The sequence below is a fragment of the Leptidea sinapis genome, chromosome 13 (assembly GCF_905404315.1).
Source record: "Leptidea sinapis chromosome 13, ilLepSina1.1, whole genome shotgun sequence".
NCBI lineage: Eukaryota > Metazoa > Arthropoda > Insecta > Lepidoptera > Pieridae > Leptidea > Leptidea sinapis.
The window spans coordinates 4,179,822-4,200,655 of record NC_066277.1 but is presented as its reverse complement, the minus strand read 5'-3'; the positions used below and the strand labels follow the sequence as shown (position 1 = coordinate 4,200,655).

Sequence of the window (20,834 nt, the reverse complement as noted above, 5' to 3'; positions counted from 1 at the left end):
TAATATTAAAAAAAATACTATTATTTGTATGTGCTACATATTGATAGGTTTTAAGTCGGTGCCTTCAAGCTTCGCTGATTCTCAGACCTACCCAATATGCACAAAAGAATTTTTATGAAATGTCGAAGTCCCAGGAACATTTTACTCTTTCATCAATAAATAACAATAAAGAAGAACATCAAGACCTAGAATATATTATATATCTATATATAATGAAAATGGTCTTTGTTTGAGGCTCTTTCACGCCTAAACCACACCCACAAGCCGCTCGAGTAAAAATACTGGCAGAATGCTTTGAATAATAACGCTTTAACATTATTTGTGCTTCGTGCAAACCTATTATTATTATTATACTAAGCATAATATGATAGTTTCTAAGATAATATCTGCCATTTTAACATATTTTCTACTGGATTTGGCAGCGATTTGTGATTTCATGCTCAGTATAAGGTTCTACTGTATATAAGCTTTTAAAATTTAATTAAATTGGATCGGAAATTTAGTGCGAGGTTAAATTCTATTTTTACTGGCCTACTTGAAATAAAAATCCTTTCCTCACTGACGTTGGCTGAATCCAAGCTGAATCGTCGTCATCCAATCGTCGGAGCCATTTAATAGAATAAAAAAAAAAGAATCTTATTATTTTTCTTACAGATCAGAATACAGGCAGTGCTGCTGAACGTTCTATGCAATAATAAATTATATACCAAAAACGAATTATTTTGATCATATACTATGGCAGTACAACCTCTCCGTGCATACGATGGTGGTATTATAGAAAGGCGATTGCGACCTATTTATGGTAATAAACAAAAGTAACCTCTATCGTTCGCTCTAATGCAGTTAAATCTCTTAATTTAATTTGTGCATTTGCAGATTGGTTGGACAATGGCAATAATAAAACCGCATTACAAGAGGCTGAGAAAGTGCTTCGAAAAACTCCATCACTTCAGGCTGCTAGAGCACTAAAAGCGCTCGCACTATTAAGGTTAGGAAAAACAAAACAGTGTTTTGCGATCTTAGATGACCTCGTTAAAGAGATCCCCAGTGACGATATTACATTACAAGCAATGACAATTTCCTTTCGAGAATCCCACCAATGTATGTATTCAAATTTAATAACTATTTACCATAATTAGCTATTGTAAGTTTATTTTCCTAATTACTTAACCAAAGGGTACTTTCAGTGCACAAAGTATGTGAGATATATGAAGCGGCAGTTAAAGTGGCACAAAGTGAAGATCTGTATACTCATATGTTCATGTCATATGTCCGAATTGGTGATCATAGTTCTCAAACACGCACTGCAATGGCACTCTACAAATTGACACCCAAGAATCCATATTATTTTTGGGCTGTCATGAGCAACGTTCTGCAGGTATTTTTTTAAACATATTTACATAGTTGACTGATATTCAATGCAGAGATCCTCACAGACTACATACCACTAATGTGGGTTTCCTTTTATGTCAAACCTCACCAATGATAGGTTATTGGTTGTTTTTCTTATGAAAATAAGTGATGAGATGAGCAGGACATTCAGCTAAAGGTAATTGATACACCCTGCCCATTACAATGCAGTGCCACTCAGGATTCATAAAAAACCCAAAAATTCTGTGTGGTATAACAATTGCACTCATCACCTTGAGTTGTCAGATGTTAAGTCTCATTTCACTAGCTACGGCACCCTTTAGATCAAAACACTAATATATACATTACTGTTTCACAGCAGAAATAGGTGCTGTTGTAGTACCCATAATCTAGGCGGCATCCTGTGCAAATGGAGCCTCCCACTGGTGGTGGTGGTGATTATAAAGTTATAAGTATTAATGTTTATTTTATAGTTTCTATGGTAATGTATTAATATTTTTCAGGCCCAGACAGCTGTTGATTCTACAAAAAAAGGAATATTATTGACCCTAGCTCAAAGGATGGTAGAAAATTTTATAGAAGAAAAGAAAATGGAAGCAGAACAAGAAGCCAGATTGTATATAATGATATTAAAGATGCAAGAAAAATGGGAAAAAATATTAGATTTCATTGAAAGTCCCCTATATGAAAAACTAGTGCCGGGATCAAGAGCACAGGCTTGTATTCCTTACCTAATACAATTAGGCCAATGGAGAAGGTTAAATTTACTTTGTAAGGACTTGCTGTGGGATAACCAGGACCGATGGGATTATTATATGCCATATTTTGATTCAGTCTTCAATTTAAAAGATAACCCAGATACTGATAGTGATAGTAATGTTGATGACACACCAGAGAAATGTCATGAGTTCATCTGCTCTATTATTGAAAGCTTACCATCAGGACGACCTTTAAGAGGACCATATTTAGCGAGGCTAGAGCTATGGAAGCGCTTATCCAAGGATGGGGATCCCACATCGTTATTGGGTAGTGGTTTGGCTCTATGTGTTCAATATTTGACAGTATTTGCCAATAAGATGTGTGCAATTCCCGATCTGAAGCCATATTTGTGTATATTACCTCAGAGTGAAAGAGAAGAACATTGCAGGGACTTTTTAACTTGTTTAGGATTAGATGAAAATAGTAAAGTGGAATCTGTAAGTATTATGTTGTATTGTAATGGCATTATTTTGTGAAATTTTTTTTAGAAAAAACATTATTATTCTGAAAGAAATCATTGGATCATATTATAACGTGTCCAAATAATACAAATAATTCAATAGCAATTTTGAAGCGTTTCGCAAAATATTCACAATCTCCCACACAACTCGGAAAGAGCAGAGACTCATGCGATCACAGAACGAATCTATCATAAATCACATTTTTTGTTTACAATAACCAAGCTTGTATATCTAGCAACCCGTAACATAATAATACCTCGAGTATTGTAAACGTGCCGGCGTCGGGTTTAGTGCCAAAACAGCTCAGCAAGTAGCTCCTGAGGGCACGGGGGACATGTTGGCATATCAGAGGATAAAAGCAATTTGCAGAACATTAGGCATATTTATTTGCCACTTATTCTTGTAATTCTTTGCCTGGTGCATTTACAGTCTGATTGTGAAATGTACCATTAGTTTTATTTTCCATTGCTTTATTTTCACCTGTACAAACAAATCCGGTCTTATAATAGGGCTTTGTAAACATGTCTGGCTCATCGACTTAACTAAATAATTACTAATAAATTTTAGCTCATAAATAAAATTATAATAAAGGTAAATTTGCAGATCATCATGCACATAAATTTGCAAGAGACTGAAGTTGCTAGCATTATTGTATTTCAAAAGAAAAGTGAATGTTGTTGCACTTAAAAAACATATTTAAATTCCATGCTTCTGGAGTTATTCATGTACACATTCAATATTTCAGGAACATTGAGAAATATGTTATTCAAATTCATTATGGCTGCACTTACAGCCGTCTTTTTAGCTTTGATAAGATTCAATCAAATACCATAATTTGAGCCTTAGAAAAAGGTTGAATTGATTGTTAACCTAATATTTATTTTTTGCACCTCGGTACTCGATTTTTATATAGTTAGCATTCCTTTTATATCTAATAAATTTAAATGTTTTATTAAAAACAATGGCTCTGTCGTTAATCCTACTCTACTGCTGAATAGCTAAGTGATTGGACATCCTGGGACTAGATTATGATTATATTATAGTAACAACAATGACAGTACAATCTGAACGCTGGGTGAGTTTCTTGCGCCGCTTCCTCTCTCACAGAGCTATAGAAATGACATCAAAAAGAATTGTAAAGGAATCAATTTTGAGAAAATAAATGCCATTTTATGCCTTTTTTGTTATGCAATTGAATTTATTCTCTTTCTTTTGTAAAATTAGCCCATTAATTTTGCCCCCCAGGTGAGAGACTGTGCCTTGGTTGGTTATAATTTCAAATGTCTGGATGTGTGGCGGTTCTCCACAGTGCGGTTTTCAAGGAGCTTTCTTCCACATACTACAAAGCTGCGGAATGAACTTCCTTGTGCGGTGTTTCCGGGACGATACGACATGGGTACCTTCAAAACAAAAACGCCTACCCCTTACTTAAAGGCCGGCAACGCTCCTGTGATTCCTCTGCTGTTGCAAGAGATTGTGGGGGGCAGTGATCACTTAACAACAGGTGACCCGTACGCTCGTTTGTCCTCCTATTCCATAAAAAAAAATAGAATCTGTCCTATAGGGAAATTAAATATCTCCATCGAATTTTAAATGTGGTAAAAGCAAGACTTAAAAATATTATATAACAAATATTACAGCCAAATGACATTCAGCGTCATTGTAACTGTCTTAGTGCCTGGAGATTGACAGCGCCTATAGGGAGTGCAGAGGAGGACCTGAAAATAGCCACAATATTAAAAGACCATTACATCCGGTGTGTGGCCGACTGTCTAGTCACATCTACACCCACTGAATTCTGTGCAGCAGATACATATGCAATTCTTGCTGCGCATCATTTCTATGCTGCAGGTCAGTTCATACACAAAATTTACCCGAAAATTTCCACCTACTTCGTTTGTGATAATTTTTTTTTTCTGTTTCCTTCAAATAAGTTCCTAGTTGTTATTTATTGTAGAAGAGAATGAAACGGTCTGCAGATCAAGTTTTTGTGTTTGCATTTTATTGAAAAAAATGGCAAAAAAATTTAAGTAATATCTTTTTTCGTCTTGCATTTTTATATTTGTTTTTGCCGATGATTGTTTTTTTTTTTTCAAAATGAGGTTCAAATTAATACTTTTTATTAAGTAAATTTTTGATGTTGCATTTTTGACAAGCCAAAAAAGCCGATAATTTAACAATGGTTCGCTTTTGCATAATGCAAGGTATAAAATGATCGCAAATTCTTTGCAAAACCTTCTAACGGGAATATGGTGAATTACCAATGTCCCTGTATGTATAGTAGGCACCGTAAACTAATGTATATTAATTTTATTTCAGCCGTTCAAGACAAGAATCCATTGCATATATTAGAGGCCTTGCATATACTGGAGTTGGTGACGAATAGATCACCATCAAACTTCCATGCCAAGTTACTCTTAATCTCATTATATAACTTCCTAGGTGAGATAATGGTTTATTACTTAATTAAAACAAACTTTATTACAATCTATAGGTATATAATAAGGTGTGCGTGACAAGATACGTCTTACACTCGCGATTTGTATGTAACTTGGTGTTAGTGTGCGTGAATTGCTCTAAATAGAGGTTAAGTTCTAAACACAATTTTTTTCGACATTTTCACAGCTGTCTATCTTGATAAATGATGTAAGATTTTATGCAAGAATCTGCAAAAAGTTAAGTAAGAATCAAATAGTTTTATACTTTTGAATAATACCCAGATATATTTTCAGTATTTTTTTTTTTGATAATTTGATTTTTAAATGTGCAAAAACATCTGTTTAATTCAATAATTTCACAAGCAACGTTATTAGTCAAATAAAATTCGCCGTAAAAGTATGACAACAACTATAAATTTTCATCTAATGCTTTTTTGTCATTATATGAACTATGACGTCATAGTACATGCACACCAAGCTTAAATTAAGTAGAAGACCTTCCATACTAGCGGATTTTATCAGTGGGAGGCTCCTTTGCACAGGAAGCCGGTTAGATTGTGGGTTCCACAACGGTGCCTATTTCTACCGTGAAGCAGAAATGTGTCGGTCTGAAGGGCGCCGTAGCTAGTGAAATTACTGGCCAAATGAGACTTAAAATGCTATGTCTCAAGGTGACGAGCACAATTGTAGTGCCGCTCCGAATTTTTGGGTTTTTCAAGAATCCTGAGCGGCACTCCATTGTAATGGGTAGGGCGTATCAATTAACATCTGAACGTCCTGCTCGTCCCTTATTTTAATTTAAAAAACTAGCGTTAATTCACGTAGACATCGCGTCTACTGTTCCTAATATCTTAGCACTCTTCCGGCGCTCATGTAGTGATCACCTGCCTGAAGTATTGAATTCCATAGAGTTGAAAGTTGCACATGCAAAGATTATTTTCTTCAATTAACGTGAGTTTCATTTAAATAGAATACTTTTTTAATACAGTTGCTCAAAAAGTGGCGTATTGCAGGGACATATAGCGTTGGGGATGTGGGCTATTACATACCTTCTCGAGCTTTTTCTTTACCTTTTCCGAACTCGTGCCTTCTCTTTCTCAACTGTCAAAATAATTTCTATTAAAAAGGAAAAGCAACCACGAAGTATTTACAAAAAAAAAAAATACTTAATAGAAGTTTTTATGATTCGTGCAAATATTTCTAAAACGAAGCTACTAATTTGTTTATTATTCTATTAAACACTGACTAATAAAAAATAAGGACTAAGGACTGACTAATAAAAATAACCTATGTATTTACCCCTACGCACACACACTACTACAGGCCGATAGGCGGCCATTACGAGAATTGTCATCGTCTGTGACAGATCAGTTTGCGTCTCAATAACATATTTTAAAAATGCCGTCGTGCGTTGTGAAAAAGTGTAAAAACGATACTATATTAGTATTTGTGGCCATATATGATTATTTAAGGGAGAAAAAATTGTGTAACTAGTATCCCCCGTAACCACACACACACTAGCATAACGGTGCTTCACTTGCTAATATCACGGTGCGGAGTCTTTCCTTTTTTACTCGTCCGTGCTATTAAATTGCTTTATTTTTCGCAACTGTTATAAAAATAATTGTACACGTGCGGAACCGTCATTGCAACTTGTTCCGACTGTCAACCCTCACATTCGGCTGCGCCTCGGCTCGAGTAGGCATTTGTCGGAACTCTTTGCAATGACAGGCTTTCCGCACTCGTAATGAAATATACTATTAAGCATGCGTGTGTATATTACCTGTTTATGTGTGAAACACAGACTAATTAAAAAACGAAGTTCATTGATCAATAATCAAAGTAATATGAGATCATGTTATAACCCATTGACAGTACATTAGGAACACAGACTTTATATAACTATCCAGTAACGATTTTTTACGATATGTAGTAATAATTACCTGACCAGTTGCGATATATTGTTTATCTACACCCATGCTTTGAATCCTCTATAAAAGATTCTAAAACAGTTAGCTTTAAAACATTAAAACACCCAATGTCCTAATAACCAGTATCATCCAAACGAGTGTTGTAATGAAATTCAGTACAACATTACAACACTCGTTTGGATGATGTAATGGTTACTAGGACTGGCTTTTTTAATGTTAGCCGTAACCAGTTTCAGGTAAGGATTCAGATCATGGGTGTAGATAAAGTCTTGTATGCAACTGTTGATAATTAGGTATTAAAACACTCACGTGATACTATTATCATCCACTATTAAACCCACATTCGTGTTTTAATACCCCTTATTACGCAACATTTACATAAATTACTATTGTTTTTTTTTAATGGCTGACAAATGAGCTTAACCTGGTGTTAAGTGATCACCGCCACCCACATTCTCTTACAATATCAGAGGAATCACAGGAGCGTTGCTGGCTTTTAAGGAAGGTGTACGCGCTATTTTTTGACGGTACCCATGTCGTATCGTCCCGGAAACACCGCGCACAACGCACCCGCTCACTTCTGTTGGCTGAATTGTTTGGTCATAACTCACATAATAATAAATTTATTTATATCAGTCAGCATTGCCCTTATATTGTTAGTATTAACTTATTCTAGGATTAGTAATATTACAAGGATTTATTTTTGATTTAAGAATAGTATTCCATTTTCTATTAATAAAATTATGTACATTATTTAAGACTCTTAATATGTCATAATAAGCCTATGATATTCTTCTTTAAATAATGTTTGAACTAATTCTTCCAGGTGTAACAGAAGCAGCTGAGTGGATATACGATAAGATGGATGTGAAGCATATCCAGCTGGTGTCCCTGGGCTGGCTCCACGTCGCCAGACTCGCCCCAGGCCTGTGGCTACAAAGAGCGCTAAAGCGTGTGACTGCCGCGTGCTCTTTCCACGAACACCACGATCGGGATGTGAGTTCCTTCTGCCGTTTCTCTTCTATAAATTACTGGGTTAATGAGACTGAACATCTTATGTCTCAAGGTGACGAGCGCAATTGTAGTGCCACTCAGAATTTTTGGGTTTTTCAAGAATCCTGAGCGGCACTGCATTTTATTGGGCGAGAGGGTGCCGCGAAGATTATTGTCAAAAAAAGTTAAAAATTATCTACCTTTCTGCGACACAAGAACGGCTAAACTGATCTGATGTACATAAACGACTTTCAATATAAGACATATATAACAACAAAAACATTAGCACATAGGAGTATTAAATTGACGGTAGATTAAATTTAGAAACACCCACATACAGACAAAGATCCTTCCTTCCCAAACTCTAGGTTTTTGTGAACAAATATTTTGCTATTTGATAATCTATTAATTACTAATTGATTGATTTTAACAAAATCGCGTTTGGGTCTGCGCGTTTGCTCATTGGTTTTTTCCACGCGGTAAAGCCACGCCTATCTTTTTTATGTTTCAATCTATTTTGATTGTTAATCCTCGTAATGTTTTCTTTGATGACTTTCGAATGACAACTATTAAAAATACACATTATTACACAAATAAAATTTTATGAACGATGCGGGATTCGAACCCACGACCTCCGGCGTTCCGTGCCAGTGCTCTAAACCACTGAGCTAACCGTTCGATTACCGCCTCGTTACAACCTGAGAGTTGAACAAACCAAACAGAATTTTGTAACGAGGCGGAAATCGAACGGTTAGCTCAGTGGTTTAGAGCACTGGCACGGAACGCCGGAGGTCGTGGGTTCGAATCCCGCATCGTTCATAAAATTTTGTTTTTCAAATTTTATTTGTATATTAATCCTAGAAGTGAGGGTTATCACTTTAAAATCATAACAAATTGTTAATACACTTTATTGCTTCATTATACATAGTTCATGTGAAAATATCGCCGTTTGTAATAATTCTCGACTACTTAACGTAAGTGGTTATTTCGAACTCTCTCTTTGAACAAGATTTTTACTAATAGAACAGTTCCTGATTAAGACGTATCTTTATGATTCAAGATTGTATTCTTTAAAGCCAAAATAAGACCCCATCTTGTGTTCCGGTGTTCTTTATGCAAATTGGATGTTTCAGAATATAAAAATGAAGGGTGTGATGTAATTGGTGACTTAGATAGTTTTGTAACGCGTTTGTAACTTGGATGATTAACGGCCATTTATTTAGGCGACCTTGCAAAAAGCGGTCATTATAAGATTTGAATTTAAGTGGACTGTATACAGACTGGTAATTCGCCTGTAGAACCATACAGACAGATGCGATCACATGCATTACCTTTACTGACGTGCACGTCGTCGAGTATAATATGGCTGCCTCCTGCTCTGGCTTGATAATGACGGAACTGTGTTAATCACAAGCTATCTTCTTATACCAATCATTCACTCAGTGGTGATCATCAAGAGAATCATCTCTTGTTTTAATAATTAAGTATTGAAGTAAGCTGTTCGGTACAATGCGTGTGTGCAATAAGCGGGCGTGAATCGACCTTCATTCGCGGTGACCCTCACACGATTAGGTACTGTAGGCATGTAGAAGGACGCGGGGAAAGGGTGCGGGAAGCGGGAGTTTACGGCGGTATGGGCGCATATATACTTATTAAATTACACTAATCAAAAGAGATCCAACACCATATTAACCATTGACCTGTATAAATACCATTGGAGAGGCTGTTCTATATGTTTGACAGCAAATTTTTGTGCCTATCTGAAGCCCCATTTGCGAGCGTCCAGAGAACGAATTTTTACGTATATGTAATTGGCTGCGGGTGAAGCGTACAATAGTCTGAAATAAATTTGCATTTCGGTTGTTTTCCGTGTTATTTGTACTTCAGGAATCAACGTAATAAAGTACACATTTTTTTTTTGTAAATAGTTTTCCTGTCGCTGTTTGTTTAGCTGAGGTTGTCATCACTAGTTTTAGTACCGCAGACTGTCGCTACATGGCCAACAGCGCCAAAATGGCGAATATCAAACAGGCACTTTGACAGCCGCCAGTCCAGTGGTATATAGCAGAGGTAGTGATATTAACATAAAAAAATGCGTCTGTTTGCCAGAGCGTGGAACAGGTGACGTACGCATACAAGTTCGGAACGTTCGAGAAGGTGGTGGAGGTGAGGGCGTGGAGTGCACGCATCCAGGCGTGCGCGTGGGCTGCGCTGTGCAAGCGGGAGAGGGCGCTGCTGTCGCTGGTGGTGAACCCGTGGCAGCAGCAGGAGCTGCTGCTGCCGCCGCCGCACCCGCTGCCTGAACAACCCACGTGAGTAACCCACAACAGCAACTTCACCACTTCGGGTATTATCTATGAATGTCATAACACCATACCGAACTTACTATAGAATGGATTAGATTATAGCAACTCATGTGGAAATGATATGGCAGATGAGTTAGCTAGAAGAGGCTCAAATATTACCGCCTTAGGGCCAGAACCCATCATACCTCTACTATCTGGCTGGCACAAAAGCCACATGTGGAAACGCACAAGAAATCAACACAAAAATCTATGTTTATCATTAGAGGACTGCAGACAAACACGGGAGATACTCCCCAACATTGATGCCAGTATAGCAAATCGCCTTATTAAGCTAACGGCAGCCCTAACCGGGCACGGTCCTTATAATAAACATCTCTTTAATATGGGCATAACTGTCAGTTATGCAGGGCCTGCATGGTGGCAGAGGAAACTGCTGAACATGTACTTCTGCATTGTCCAGGTGTAGCAACTTACCGGGCTCAACATCTTGGTACCTCAAACACGCTCCCAGAAGTTTTTAGGAAGAAGAGGAGGTTGCTAAGATTTCTGAAGGAATTGGGGCGGCAGGAATAACAATAAGTATAATCCCACATACGCAAAATAGGCGCACATTCGTCAAGTTGCGGAAATTAGCCCGATTATACCATACCATACCAACCCACTACTACAAATTAACTACACCACAAAGTTTCCTTACTGTGTATTTTTTTATGACAGTAAGGGACGAGACGAGCAGGACGTTCAGTTGATGGTAATTGATTCGCCGTGCCCATTACAATGCAGTGCCAATCAGGATTATGACATAAGATGTTAAGTCTCATTTGCCCAATAATTTCACTAGTTACGGCGCCCTTCAGACCCAAACACAACAATGCTCACACATTACTGCTTCACGGCAGAAATAGGCGCCGTTGTGGTTCCCCATAATCTAGCCGTCATCCAGTGCAAAGGAGCCCCCCACTGGTATAATCTCAGCTCATTCATTTCAGCCGGACGACATCCACTGTATAACAAAGGCCTCCCCCAAAGATCGCCATGAGGATCGGTCCTGCGCTGCCCTCATCTAACCTATTCCGGTGATTTTGACCAGATCGTCGGTCTAGGTACGTGGTCACCATTCGAGGACTTTACTGCCCAGCGGCCATCTGTCCGTCCAGCTATGTATCCTGCCGCGGAAATTAACGCACATACGCCAGGAGAAACTCCGGTCGTTCCTTTCACTTGAAAGCTTCAGCGTAGATACGTTTCAACGTATCCGGTACGTTGTATCTCGCTCTATCTCCTATATTATTCACCACATTGTTTCACGATCGCCACGTTACCGCCATCTTTAGTTTCGCCGCTCGAAGAGACACGATGTGGTTTGGTATGAACAGAATATGGAAACGACACAAGATGACGGAGGGGAAAAAGCAAAAATGAATCCTGAATTTATATCTTACTTGTACAAAGATTATAAGACTTTATATTAATAAAACGTGGCAAAAAATTGAGATTCCTTCTATTTTGTTTTGTAATTTTTCTTCAGATTCGGAAAGAGACCAATGAAGCTCAGAGTTGCTATCTCAAAATGCAAAATGGCGAAATAAGAGTGAAATTACGCTACAAGGGTAATAAGGGTCACCTGGTGTTAAGTGATCACACCCGCGTACGCGCTTGTTTTTGAAGGTACCCATATCTTATCGTCCCGGAAACACCGCATAAGGAAAGCTCATTCCACAGTTTAACAGTACGTGAAAGAAAGTTCCTTGAAAACCGCACTGTGGAGAACCGCCACACATCCAGATGTTAGTAATTGTTACATGAACATGTAATATGTAATTATTAACAATACAGAAACTTACAGTATAATCTATTGATAATTTTATATAATTAATAAGTATTAAACTTATTTAGGTATCTGCCTTCAAGTTTTCACACTTCACTAAAATCTTTTTTATAAAATAAAATAAAAATGGATTAATTTAGCTTCAATATAAACTCACAATAATTAATAAATATAAAACTTGGAATAAACCAAAGGCTTAGAGGATTTTCTTTGATTTACGCGAGTGTGACACATTTAAATAAAACACTTTTAAAGGAAAGCTAAAAAAAATAACTTTTACGGAAAAATGTAATGTAAAAAAACAGTTACAATTATATACACGCGTTTTAATCCTTTAAAAGTATTTTATTTAAACACAGGCTTAGAATATAGAATCGTATAAACAAGCTGACAGCTCGATGCGTGACCAAATCTTATTTATCTGTGTATTTGTTAGCTAGTGGTCTAATATTAAAAATAGTAATAAGTTAGTACTATTTGAGGCTTTATGTTGTTGTGGCCTGTTTTGGGAGTAATTTAATTAACAATAATTTGAACTACAGTGACAATCGTGACCTCAACGCAATAGTGAACTGGCTGCCGACCGGCAACACGGAACAGCAGAAGAATAACAGTTTCCAGCAGGATGTTGCGTACCTGAGGCTCAAAGATGGACTCCTTTCTTGTTTAGGTAAGATTCTATCTATAAGTGGCCGTGCTTGTTGAAATTATTGAATGTTTAATAACTTGAACTATAGTTACATGGGGTAAGGTTAACTAAGAAAGTACTTACCTGGTACTTATGGCATTTCCTTTAGTGGTCCCACTGTAAGATCAGCGCTGTTTGCGACAATAAACGATCAGCATTATGCTGAAGTGTGACCAATTTGTGACAAACACACCAATTTGTAATTTGTTTTGTATATATGTTTTTTATATTATATTATGTAAATATTGTGTTTGTTACAAATAAATATATTTCTTTCTTTCTATCCATATATATACGTCGCACATTTTTTTTTTGATTTTTTGACCCCCTTCCCCCCTGTGACAGCTGGTCACATATGTAAGATTTCATTTAGTGATGTTTTGTTTATTAAGATACTGTTAGTATTGAGTAACATAGTTTGTAGACTTCATTATATATGGTACAAACCTTAGCGTTTTAAGTTGCTAAGAAGTCCATCAATAATATTCTAATTTATTAAAAAACGCGCTCTCTCGGGAGCTCTAAAAAAAATTATCGCGTTGGCCTCGAATATGTACCTCGAGCGACGGACAGACAAGCAGACACATGAGTGCTCTTAAATACTTGCATTGATCGCAAATTTGCTTTTTTGAATCCTGAGAAAATTGGAAACAAAACCCATATTATTACAATTATATTTATAATTTTTATATATAGATATCACAAGTTACAAAGTAACTTACGTTCATATCGCGGTGACTGGAGAATTCTTAAAAATTTCAAGATAAAAAGTACCTTTTCGGTACCACTGACACATAATAATGATGAAATTTTGCAAATTTTGCTTTTTCGTTTTGTTATGGCGAGAAAGCGTAGAAAAAAAAAAACACTTGTATTTATAATATTAGTAAGGATTTGAAAAAAATCACATTTACACCATGCTTACACTCTACGGTGGGTTATTTATTTTATTTTTATGAATATACGGGACGTGAGGAGCAGGACATTCAGCTGTCCGCCCTGGCCGTTAGCCTGTTTTATTCAAACTATATATATGTACACCTTACATAAACTATTTATACATTTACATAAATTGTTCTCTTTAAAACCAAATTCAAACGTGCTATAGTAAAGCGTATCATCTCACTCGCACCAATGTACAACTGTTGCATCGGAGCAGGACGCAAAATAATATAAAAACCAAGACATGTGTTAAAACGCTCTGTAGTAGTTAATAAGTAGAGTTAAGAATTCCACCACAGGACATTTTTTTATGACAGTACGGGACGAGACGAGCAGAACGTTCAGCTGATGGCAATTGATACGCCCTGTCCATAACAATGCATAGCCGCTCATGATTCTTGGAAAACCTAAAATTCTGAGCGGACTACAATTGCGCTCGTCTTCTTGAGACATAAGATGTTAAGTCTGATTTCCCAGTAATTTCACTTGCTATGGCGGCCTTCAGACCGAAACACAGTAAAGTTTACCCCAGTAACCCATTAAATAAATAAAAATAACTGGGTTACTAGCAACTCCTTAATTAATGTTATCTTACAGTGCTGTGTAAAGAATGCGCTGATAGTAAAAGCTTGGAAGAGAAAAGCAACCGTTTGAAAGAGTTACGGTCGTGTGTGGATGCTTTTGGAGACGCGTTGGACAAGTGTCGAGAGCTGTGTACTGACGAGCCCCTTAGTGTGGCGGCGCCCCTTCCCAGCAGGCTGCTCGGTGAGTAGATGGATGGCATTTCTAATATACTAGATACTACTACCGCTTCGTGAACAAATGGCGCTCTGAGAGAGAAGAAGCGGTGCAAGAAACTCTCCCAGCATTTTAATAAAATATACAATATTGTACCGTCATTGCTATTGCTATAAAATCATCATAATCTAGTCCCCGGATGTCCGATCACTTAGGTTCAGCTGTGGAGTTGTAGGTTTTACGAAGGAGTTTTTTTATTAATAAAACATTTAAATTTATTTATAGATAATGCCTAAACAGTGGCTAGACTCTTCAAATATGTGACATAATATGAAATGTGTATGAAGTTGGTAGCTGTGAGCACTACAGCTGTCAACTTCGACACTATCATCCTCAATGTATCGCCAAAGTACGAGTTTCAACGAACTTTACAAACAAAGTTTGGAATGAACTACGACATAACACCAGCTCCTGCGATTCCTCAGCGCTGTTCACTTATGATCAGCGACTTGTACGCTCGGCTATCTTCGTCTTTTGTAAAACAAAATTCTGTACATTATAGAGGTGTATAGCTCCACCCGTCTTGCTTGCTTGTTGCAATCAGCACACTGCGGGCTCTTGACAGTACATGGTTTTGCACCATGTTATGGTTTGTAAAGCGGCTATAGTATAAATTATGACCAATGTGGTCTATTGTGATAGCCACTGTTAAGAATAATTCTTTTCTGGACTGGACTTCATTTCGTGCTCCCGTCGGTGAACAATGAATATTGTTAAACAGTATATTCCCTTCATTTATAATTGTTTATCTACCCAATATCCTAATAACCATTACATCATCCAAACGTGTGTTGTAATGAAATTCAGTACAACATTACATCATCCGTTTTTATTACAACAATCGTTTGGTCATCCAAACGATTGTTGGTTACTAGGGCTGACTTTTTTAATGTTAGCAGTAAGCTTACTGATTCAGAATCTTTTATAGAGGATTCATACTATGGGTGTAGATAAACTTTTAATAATTAGGTATTAAAACACACATGTGATCGTGTTTTAATACCCGTTTTTACACAACAATTGCATAAATAACTATTGATTGCAGCGTTGGTGAGGTCGCCGATATCTTACCGCGAGCTGTATTCAAGTGCTGTGCTGATGCTGGGTGAGGTATGCGCAGGCAGCGAGCCAGAGGCCGCAGTGGACCGCCTTCGGAGCGCCCTCACAGCGTCGCGCTCGCAGCTCCAAGAGAGGGCACAGCCACAGCTCTGGGAAAACCGGGACGCGCTCGAGTTCTACGCCAACTACCTAGAGGTAACTAGGTTTAAAGATATTTGTTTCTCATTAAAAACATAATATTGTCACTTAAATGAGAACATAATATGTTATAATTTTTATCTACACCCACGGTTTAAATCATCTATTAAGGATTCTGAAACAGTTAGCTTATTGCCAACATTAAAACACCCAATGCCCTAATAACCAGTATCATCCAAACGAGTGTTGTAATAAAATTCAGTACAACATTTCATATCTTTTGGATGATATAATGGTTACTAGGACTCGCTTTTTAATGTTAGCAGTTAGCTAACTGTTTCAGAATCTTTAATAGAGGATTCATATTATGAGTGTAGATAAAGTCTTATATGCAACTGTTGATAATTAGTTATAAAAACACTCGTGTGATACTACTCGTGTGATAAACCCACATTCGTGTTTTAATACCCCTTATTACCACAACAGTTACAAACAACTAATCCGCCATTCTTTACATGTTTCAGTTCATACATATCTTGGTACTTAGTATAATCTTCTTGATTTATAATAATACACTTTTACAGGTCACTGTCGTATAACAAGCTATTTTAGACATGCTTTTTTATAAAAACTGAAATAATCCAGTCTGATGACTCACATTTTGAGAGATGAAGGTACAATATTAAAAAGTTGTGTGCCCTTGTAAATAAACATACGCTTGCCACAATTTGTTCTAGTCTTAGGTAGTATCAAACGCTACTTCTGTCAATCGTCTTAAAAAAACATATCACATGCTAGTCAGCGCCGTTTCGCTGTCGTGAAGCAGTAATGTGTAAGCATTATTGTGTTTCGGTCTGAAGGGCGTCGTAGCTGATGAAATTACTGGGCAAATGAGACTTTACATCTTATGTCTCAAGGTGACGAGCGCGATTGTAGTGCCGCTCAGAATTTTTTGTTATTCAAGAATACTGAGCGGCACTCGACAGGGCATTTATTACCATCAGCTGAATGCATTCGTGTCATACGTATGAAGCCAATAAGAGCGTATTAAAAAAAAGTCAGGTGTCGGGCCTGCGTACAATGTATATACCACTGTACGAAATGAGATAGATGACAGACAGAAATACGGGCAGCTGAATCTTAGTAGTATTAGGCAACCAGCTGTTTATGCCTCAAGTACAAAACCCCAAAAAGAGAAGGGATCCCTAAGTCGTGATATTTTTTTATGGAAGATGACAGCGAGCGTATTGATCACCTGATGTGAAGTGATCACTGCAGCCCACATTCTACTGCAACAGGATCACTGCAGAAGTTCTAGGGTATGTTCCGATATGCACTGCGAGCACTACACAGTAGAAAAATTCCTTCCGTTATGGACTGGCAATATACTGCCGCAATACCCTAGGGAAATATATGACGTCATAAATCGCCGCCATATTCTACTGTGAGCACTGGCGTTTACGAGGTAAGGTACTCGCAGTACTTTGATCACGTGATCAGTCAAAACCACTCGAGTGCCTAACGTTTTATAAACAATACCTACAATTTAATCCCAAATATTGTTAATTTGACAGTACTTCAACAACAGTGTTTTTTAATGAACTAGAAAACTATAATATACCCATTTGAATGCTGCGTCAAAATGCGGCTGGCAGTATACGGTATTGCGTTCCGTTTATAATAGTAACCAGTATAACTGGCTATAAAGGAACGGCTTCACAGTATACTAAATTGACGTCACACTGTTCAGTGATCGCAGTGCATATCGGAACATACCCTTAATTAGTTGCCGAGAAGCAAGTACATTTGTACATTTTCTTGTATAGAATATCTGCAGTGCCAACTTATGCCATTTTTATTTATGGTGCTAAATTAAAAAAGTATAACCTTATAATATATATGACATACAAAGAACGAATGCCAACTAAATGTCTTTCCTCTTTCACTCGCCGCACTACACATTTCTGGTTGTCTGTTCTTCAATAGATTTCTATCGTTGCAGTTCGTCATATACGAGCCCACCAACAGAGTGGCATAACTATTCTATTTGTGATGTACACACATTGGTATAATTCCTATTTTTTTCCTACAGTTCATTGGAGTGATAACGTATCTGTTGGGAATGTGCCACACTCCTGACTTAAAGAAGTCCAAAAAGAAAGAGAAGCGGTCCCCTGAACAAATCCGTACCATAATAGAGGCCTTGCGTAAGCTCAACGATGAACTGCAAGAAACCATAACGACCCTCATACAAATCTTCGAAAACTGGCCCAGGTTCGGCGACTTGGCAGGATCAAGAACTTTTACAACGAATTGTTTTTCCGGATCTTTCAATAGTCCTGTTTGTTCTAAAATCAAGCAAGGTATCGTCGGGGTGATGAGGGATACTGTGACGATTCTAGAAAAAAAAATCGAGTATTTGAAGAGTTTACCAGCCTCTAGTCAAGTCTCTCATCAAGTATAGTCAGATTGTGCAGGATGACATGTGAGGGACAGTTTAAATATAGGATTTTTGCATTAAAGTATTAAATATGTCGCGCAGTAACAAAAAATCTGTCCAATGACCTCTCGCTCATACAGATTGTACGTCGGAATTACCAATATGCAGATTTTTTTACATATAAGAGAAGGCAAACGCGCAAAAGGTTATGGAATGGGGAGAGGTGAGTCAACCGCCCATGGACATCCGCAACAACAGGTGTCAAGAGATGCGTTGCCGGCCTTTAAGGTGGGAGTATGGTCTTTTCTTCAAGGTCCCTAAGTCGTATCGGTTCGAGAAAACAGCAGCCGGTAATTGATTCCACAAAGTGGCTGTGCGAGGCAAGAATTTTCTTACAAAACGCACGGTTCTGGAATGCCAGACGTCAACATGGTGCGGGTGTTATTTTTGCATTTTGACGTAATGTAGCCAATACCAGTGGGAGGCTCCTTTGCACAGGATGCCGGCTAGATTATGGGTACCACAGCGGTGCCTATTTCTGCCTTGAAGCAGTAATGTTTAAGCATTACTGTGTTTCGATCTGAATGGTGCCGTAGCTAGTGAAATAATTGGGCAATGAGACTTAACATCTTATGTCTCAAGGTGACGAGCGCAATTGTAGTGCCCCTCAGAATTTTTAGGTTTTTCACGAATGATGAGCGGCTTTGCATTGTTATGGGCAGGGCGTATCAATTGCCATCAGCTGATCGTCCTGCTTGTCTCGTGTCTTACTGTCGTAAAAAAATGTCCTGTGGTGGAATTCTTAACTCGACTTATTTACTACTAGAGAGCATTTTAACACATATCTTTTTTTTTATATTATTTTGCATCCTGCTCCGATGCTACATTTGTACATTGGTGCGAGTGAGATGATACGCTTTACTATAGCACGTTTGAATTTGGTTTTAAAGAGAACAATTTATGTAAATGTATAAATAGTTTACGTAAGGTGTACATATATACAGTTTGAATAAAACATGAGCTCATAAACGTGTTTTTCTTGTATATATAATATTATTTTAATTATTACACATCTGTTTCTATCATAAAATTATAACATATTTACGTTATCGTTAAGGGATCATTCTAAGTCCACATAAGTAGTTTGTGGTCCCTTTATCCATAGTGAGATCCCTGTGAAGGACAGATAAATTATTTTAAATCATTTTCGGTATACAATTATTAATAGACATCAATTCCTTAGTAGTTTTTTTTTATTTATTAGCAGACAAGGAATAGAAATTGTTATTTAACAAAATAAGTAGAAAAGTAAATATAGTTTTTTGTGAACTCAGAAATAAATAATATTTAAGAAATTTTAACAGCAATAACCCAGATCCTCCTTGTCGGTTCGCCAAAACCCCTATAGTTATTTTCTATTCTATTCTATATAATTTAAAAAAATATATATTTTGCCACTATTGACGAAATTTAAACAATTAAGTATTTTAAAATTCGATTTTCCAAAAACATAAATAATTAACAGTGCAATCTGTTGACAGTATAATCATGTGTCTGGTCAGCTCCATACAATTTAAGATTTAAAGAATACTGGGAGAGTTTCTTGCGGCGCTTCTTCTCTCTCAGAGTGCCATTTGTATCCGAAGTGGTAGTAGTAGTTTTAGAAATAACATCAAAAAGAGTTCTAAGGAATAAATTTTGAGAAAATAAATGCCTTTTATGCCAAGAGAGTAACGAGATGTCGCCCTATGTACCATTTGGATGTTTGAGTAATAACATTTGACTATTAAAACCTGGAAAAATGTCTTGATCGCTCGATTATAGATTATTAATATTAAACATGTATTTTTGTAATTATTTTTGATAATAATCTAAATAAATACGTTTCAAAAATTATTGTTTTAATATGATAGTAATCCCATCTATAGTTTCTAGCATAAAACCTACTGAGATATAGTGAATAATTCACTGTACCCTATGGATCCAACAATCGAAATAAATAGCGAAGGAATGTAAATTTGTACTTCTATCAGCTATTTTTTGGTTGTTACATACCTAGCTTAAATCACCATATTTTTTTAAGTAACTTTTTATATTTTAAAAATTAATAAACTAATGGTATTTAACAACTATGTAAGAAAACTTATTCAAGTGTAAATATATAAAGCAAATCTATCGACTAACTCACAGGATAAACTAAATAAATCGTAAGCTTAAAATACCCAGAGTTAAATTATTTTCGCACACATATATAAAACCAGTTTTGTGCTAAGCGCCATCTTGTGTCAATAACATGACACAACTACACATTCCAACGCGTGATGGATCAAAGTAAAAATTATTTGTGTTAGTTTCTGTTGCTCACCACTGTCGCTGTTGTGATGTTCCCTTCGGTAGTTTCATTCGTATTTCGTGGAATACACGGCCGAGTAAGAAAAGAAGGACTCCGCGCCGTGATATTAGCAAGTGAAGCACCGTTATGCTAGTGTGTGTGAGGTTACGGGGGGTACTAGTTACACAATTTTTTCTCCCTTATTTAATCATATATGTCCACAGATACTTAAATAGTATCGTTTTTACACTTTTTCACAACGCACGACGGCATTTTTTAAATATTTTATTCAGACTCAAACTGATCTGTCACAGACGTTCACAATTCTTATAATGGCCGCATATCGGCCT

General features: G+C 37.0%; 1 protein-coding gene and 1 long non-coding RNA gene across 3 annotated transcripts in view; both read left to right on the top strand.

Annotated features, from left to right (window-relative positions):
- LOC126967401 (uncharacterized) overlaps positions 1 to 19,181 on the top strand; it is a 557,714-nt gene extending 538,533 nt beyond the window's left edge. Inside the window, exon 2 of the long non-coding RNA XR_007729986.1 lies at positions 18,795 to 19,181. This is a non-coding gene — a long non-coding RNA (uncharacterized LOC126967401). The remainder of the gene's footprint in view (positions 1 to 18,794) is intronic.
- Positions 637 to 19,181, top strand: LOC126967374 (phagocyte signaling-impaired protein). 2 transcript variants are annotated; one of them, XM_050811812.1, is made up of 12 exons: positions 637 to 802; positions 877 to 1,101; positions 1,188 to 1,378; positions 1,875 to 2,567; positions 4,232 to 4,442; positions 4,911 to 5,033; positions 7,787 to 7,956; positions 10,063 to 10,265; positions 12,630 to 12,757; positions 14,315 to 14,482; positions 15,561 to 15,769; positions 17,805 to 19,181. In XM_050811812.1, exons 1-12 carry the CDS (start codon positions 736 to 738, stop codon positions 18,174 to 18,176), a joined length of 2,760 nt encoding a protein of 919 aa, XP_050667769.1. In that variant the 5' UTR covers positions 637 to 735; the 3' UTR covers positions 18,177 to 19,181. The 2 variants fall into 2 exon arrangements, with proteins under 2 accessions (XP_050667769.1, XP_050667770.1); XM_050811813.1 differs by lacking the exon at positions 637 to 802 and having other exon boundaries at positions 880 to 988.
- Positions 19,182 to 20,834: the final 1,653 nt, after the last annotated feature.

What these genes read in the sequence shown, in the direction of transcription:
- LOC126967374 (XM_050811812.1), top strand. Translation starts at nt 736, where the DNA reads ATGGCAGTACAACCTCTCCGTGCATACGATGGTGGTATTATAGAAAGG. An exon ending in GCATCATTTCTATGCTGCAG is followed by an intron (nt 4,443 to 4,910) that starts GTCAGTTCATAC and finishes ATTTTATTTCAG; the next exon opens with CCGTTCAAGACAAGAATCCA. An exon ending in TCTACGCCAACTACCTAGAG is followed by an intron (nt 15,770 to 17,804) that starts GTAACTAGGTTT and finishes TTTTTCCTACAG; the next exon opens with TTCATTGGAGTGATAACGTA.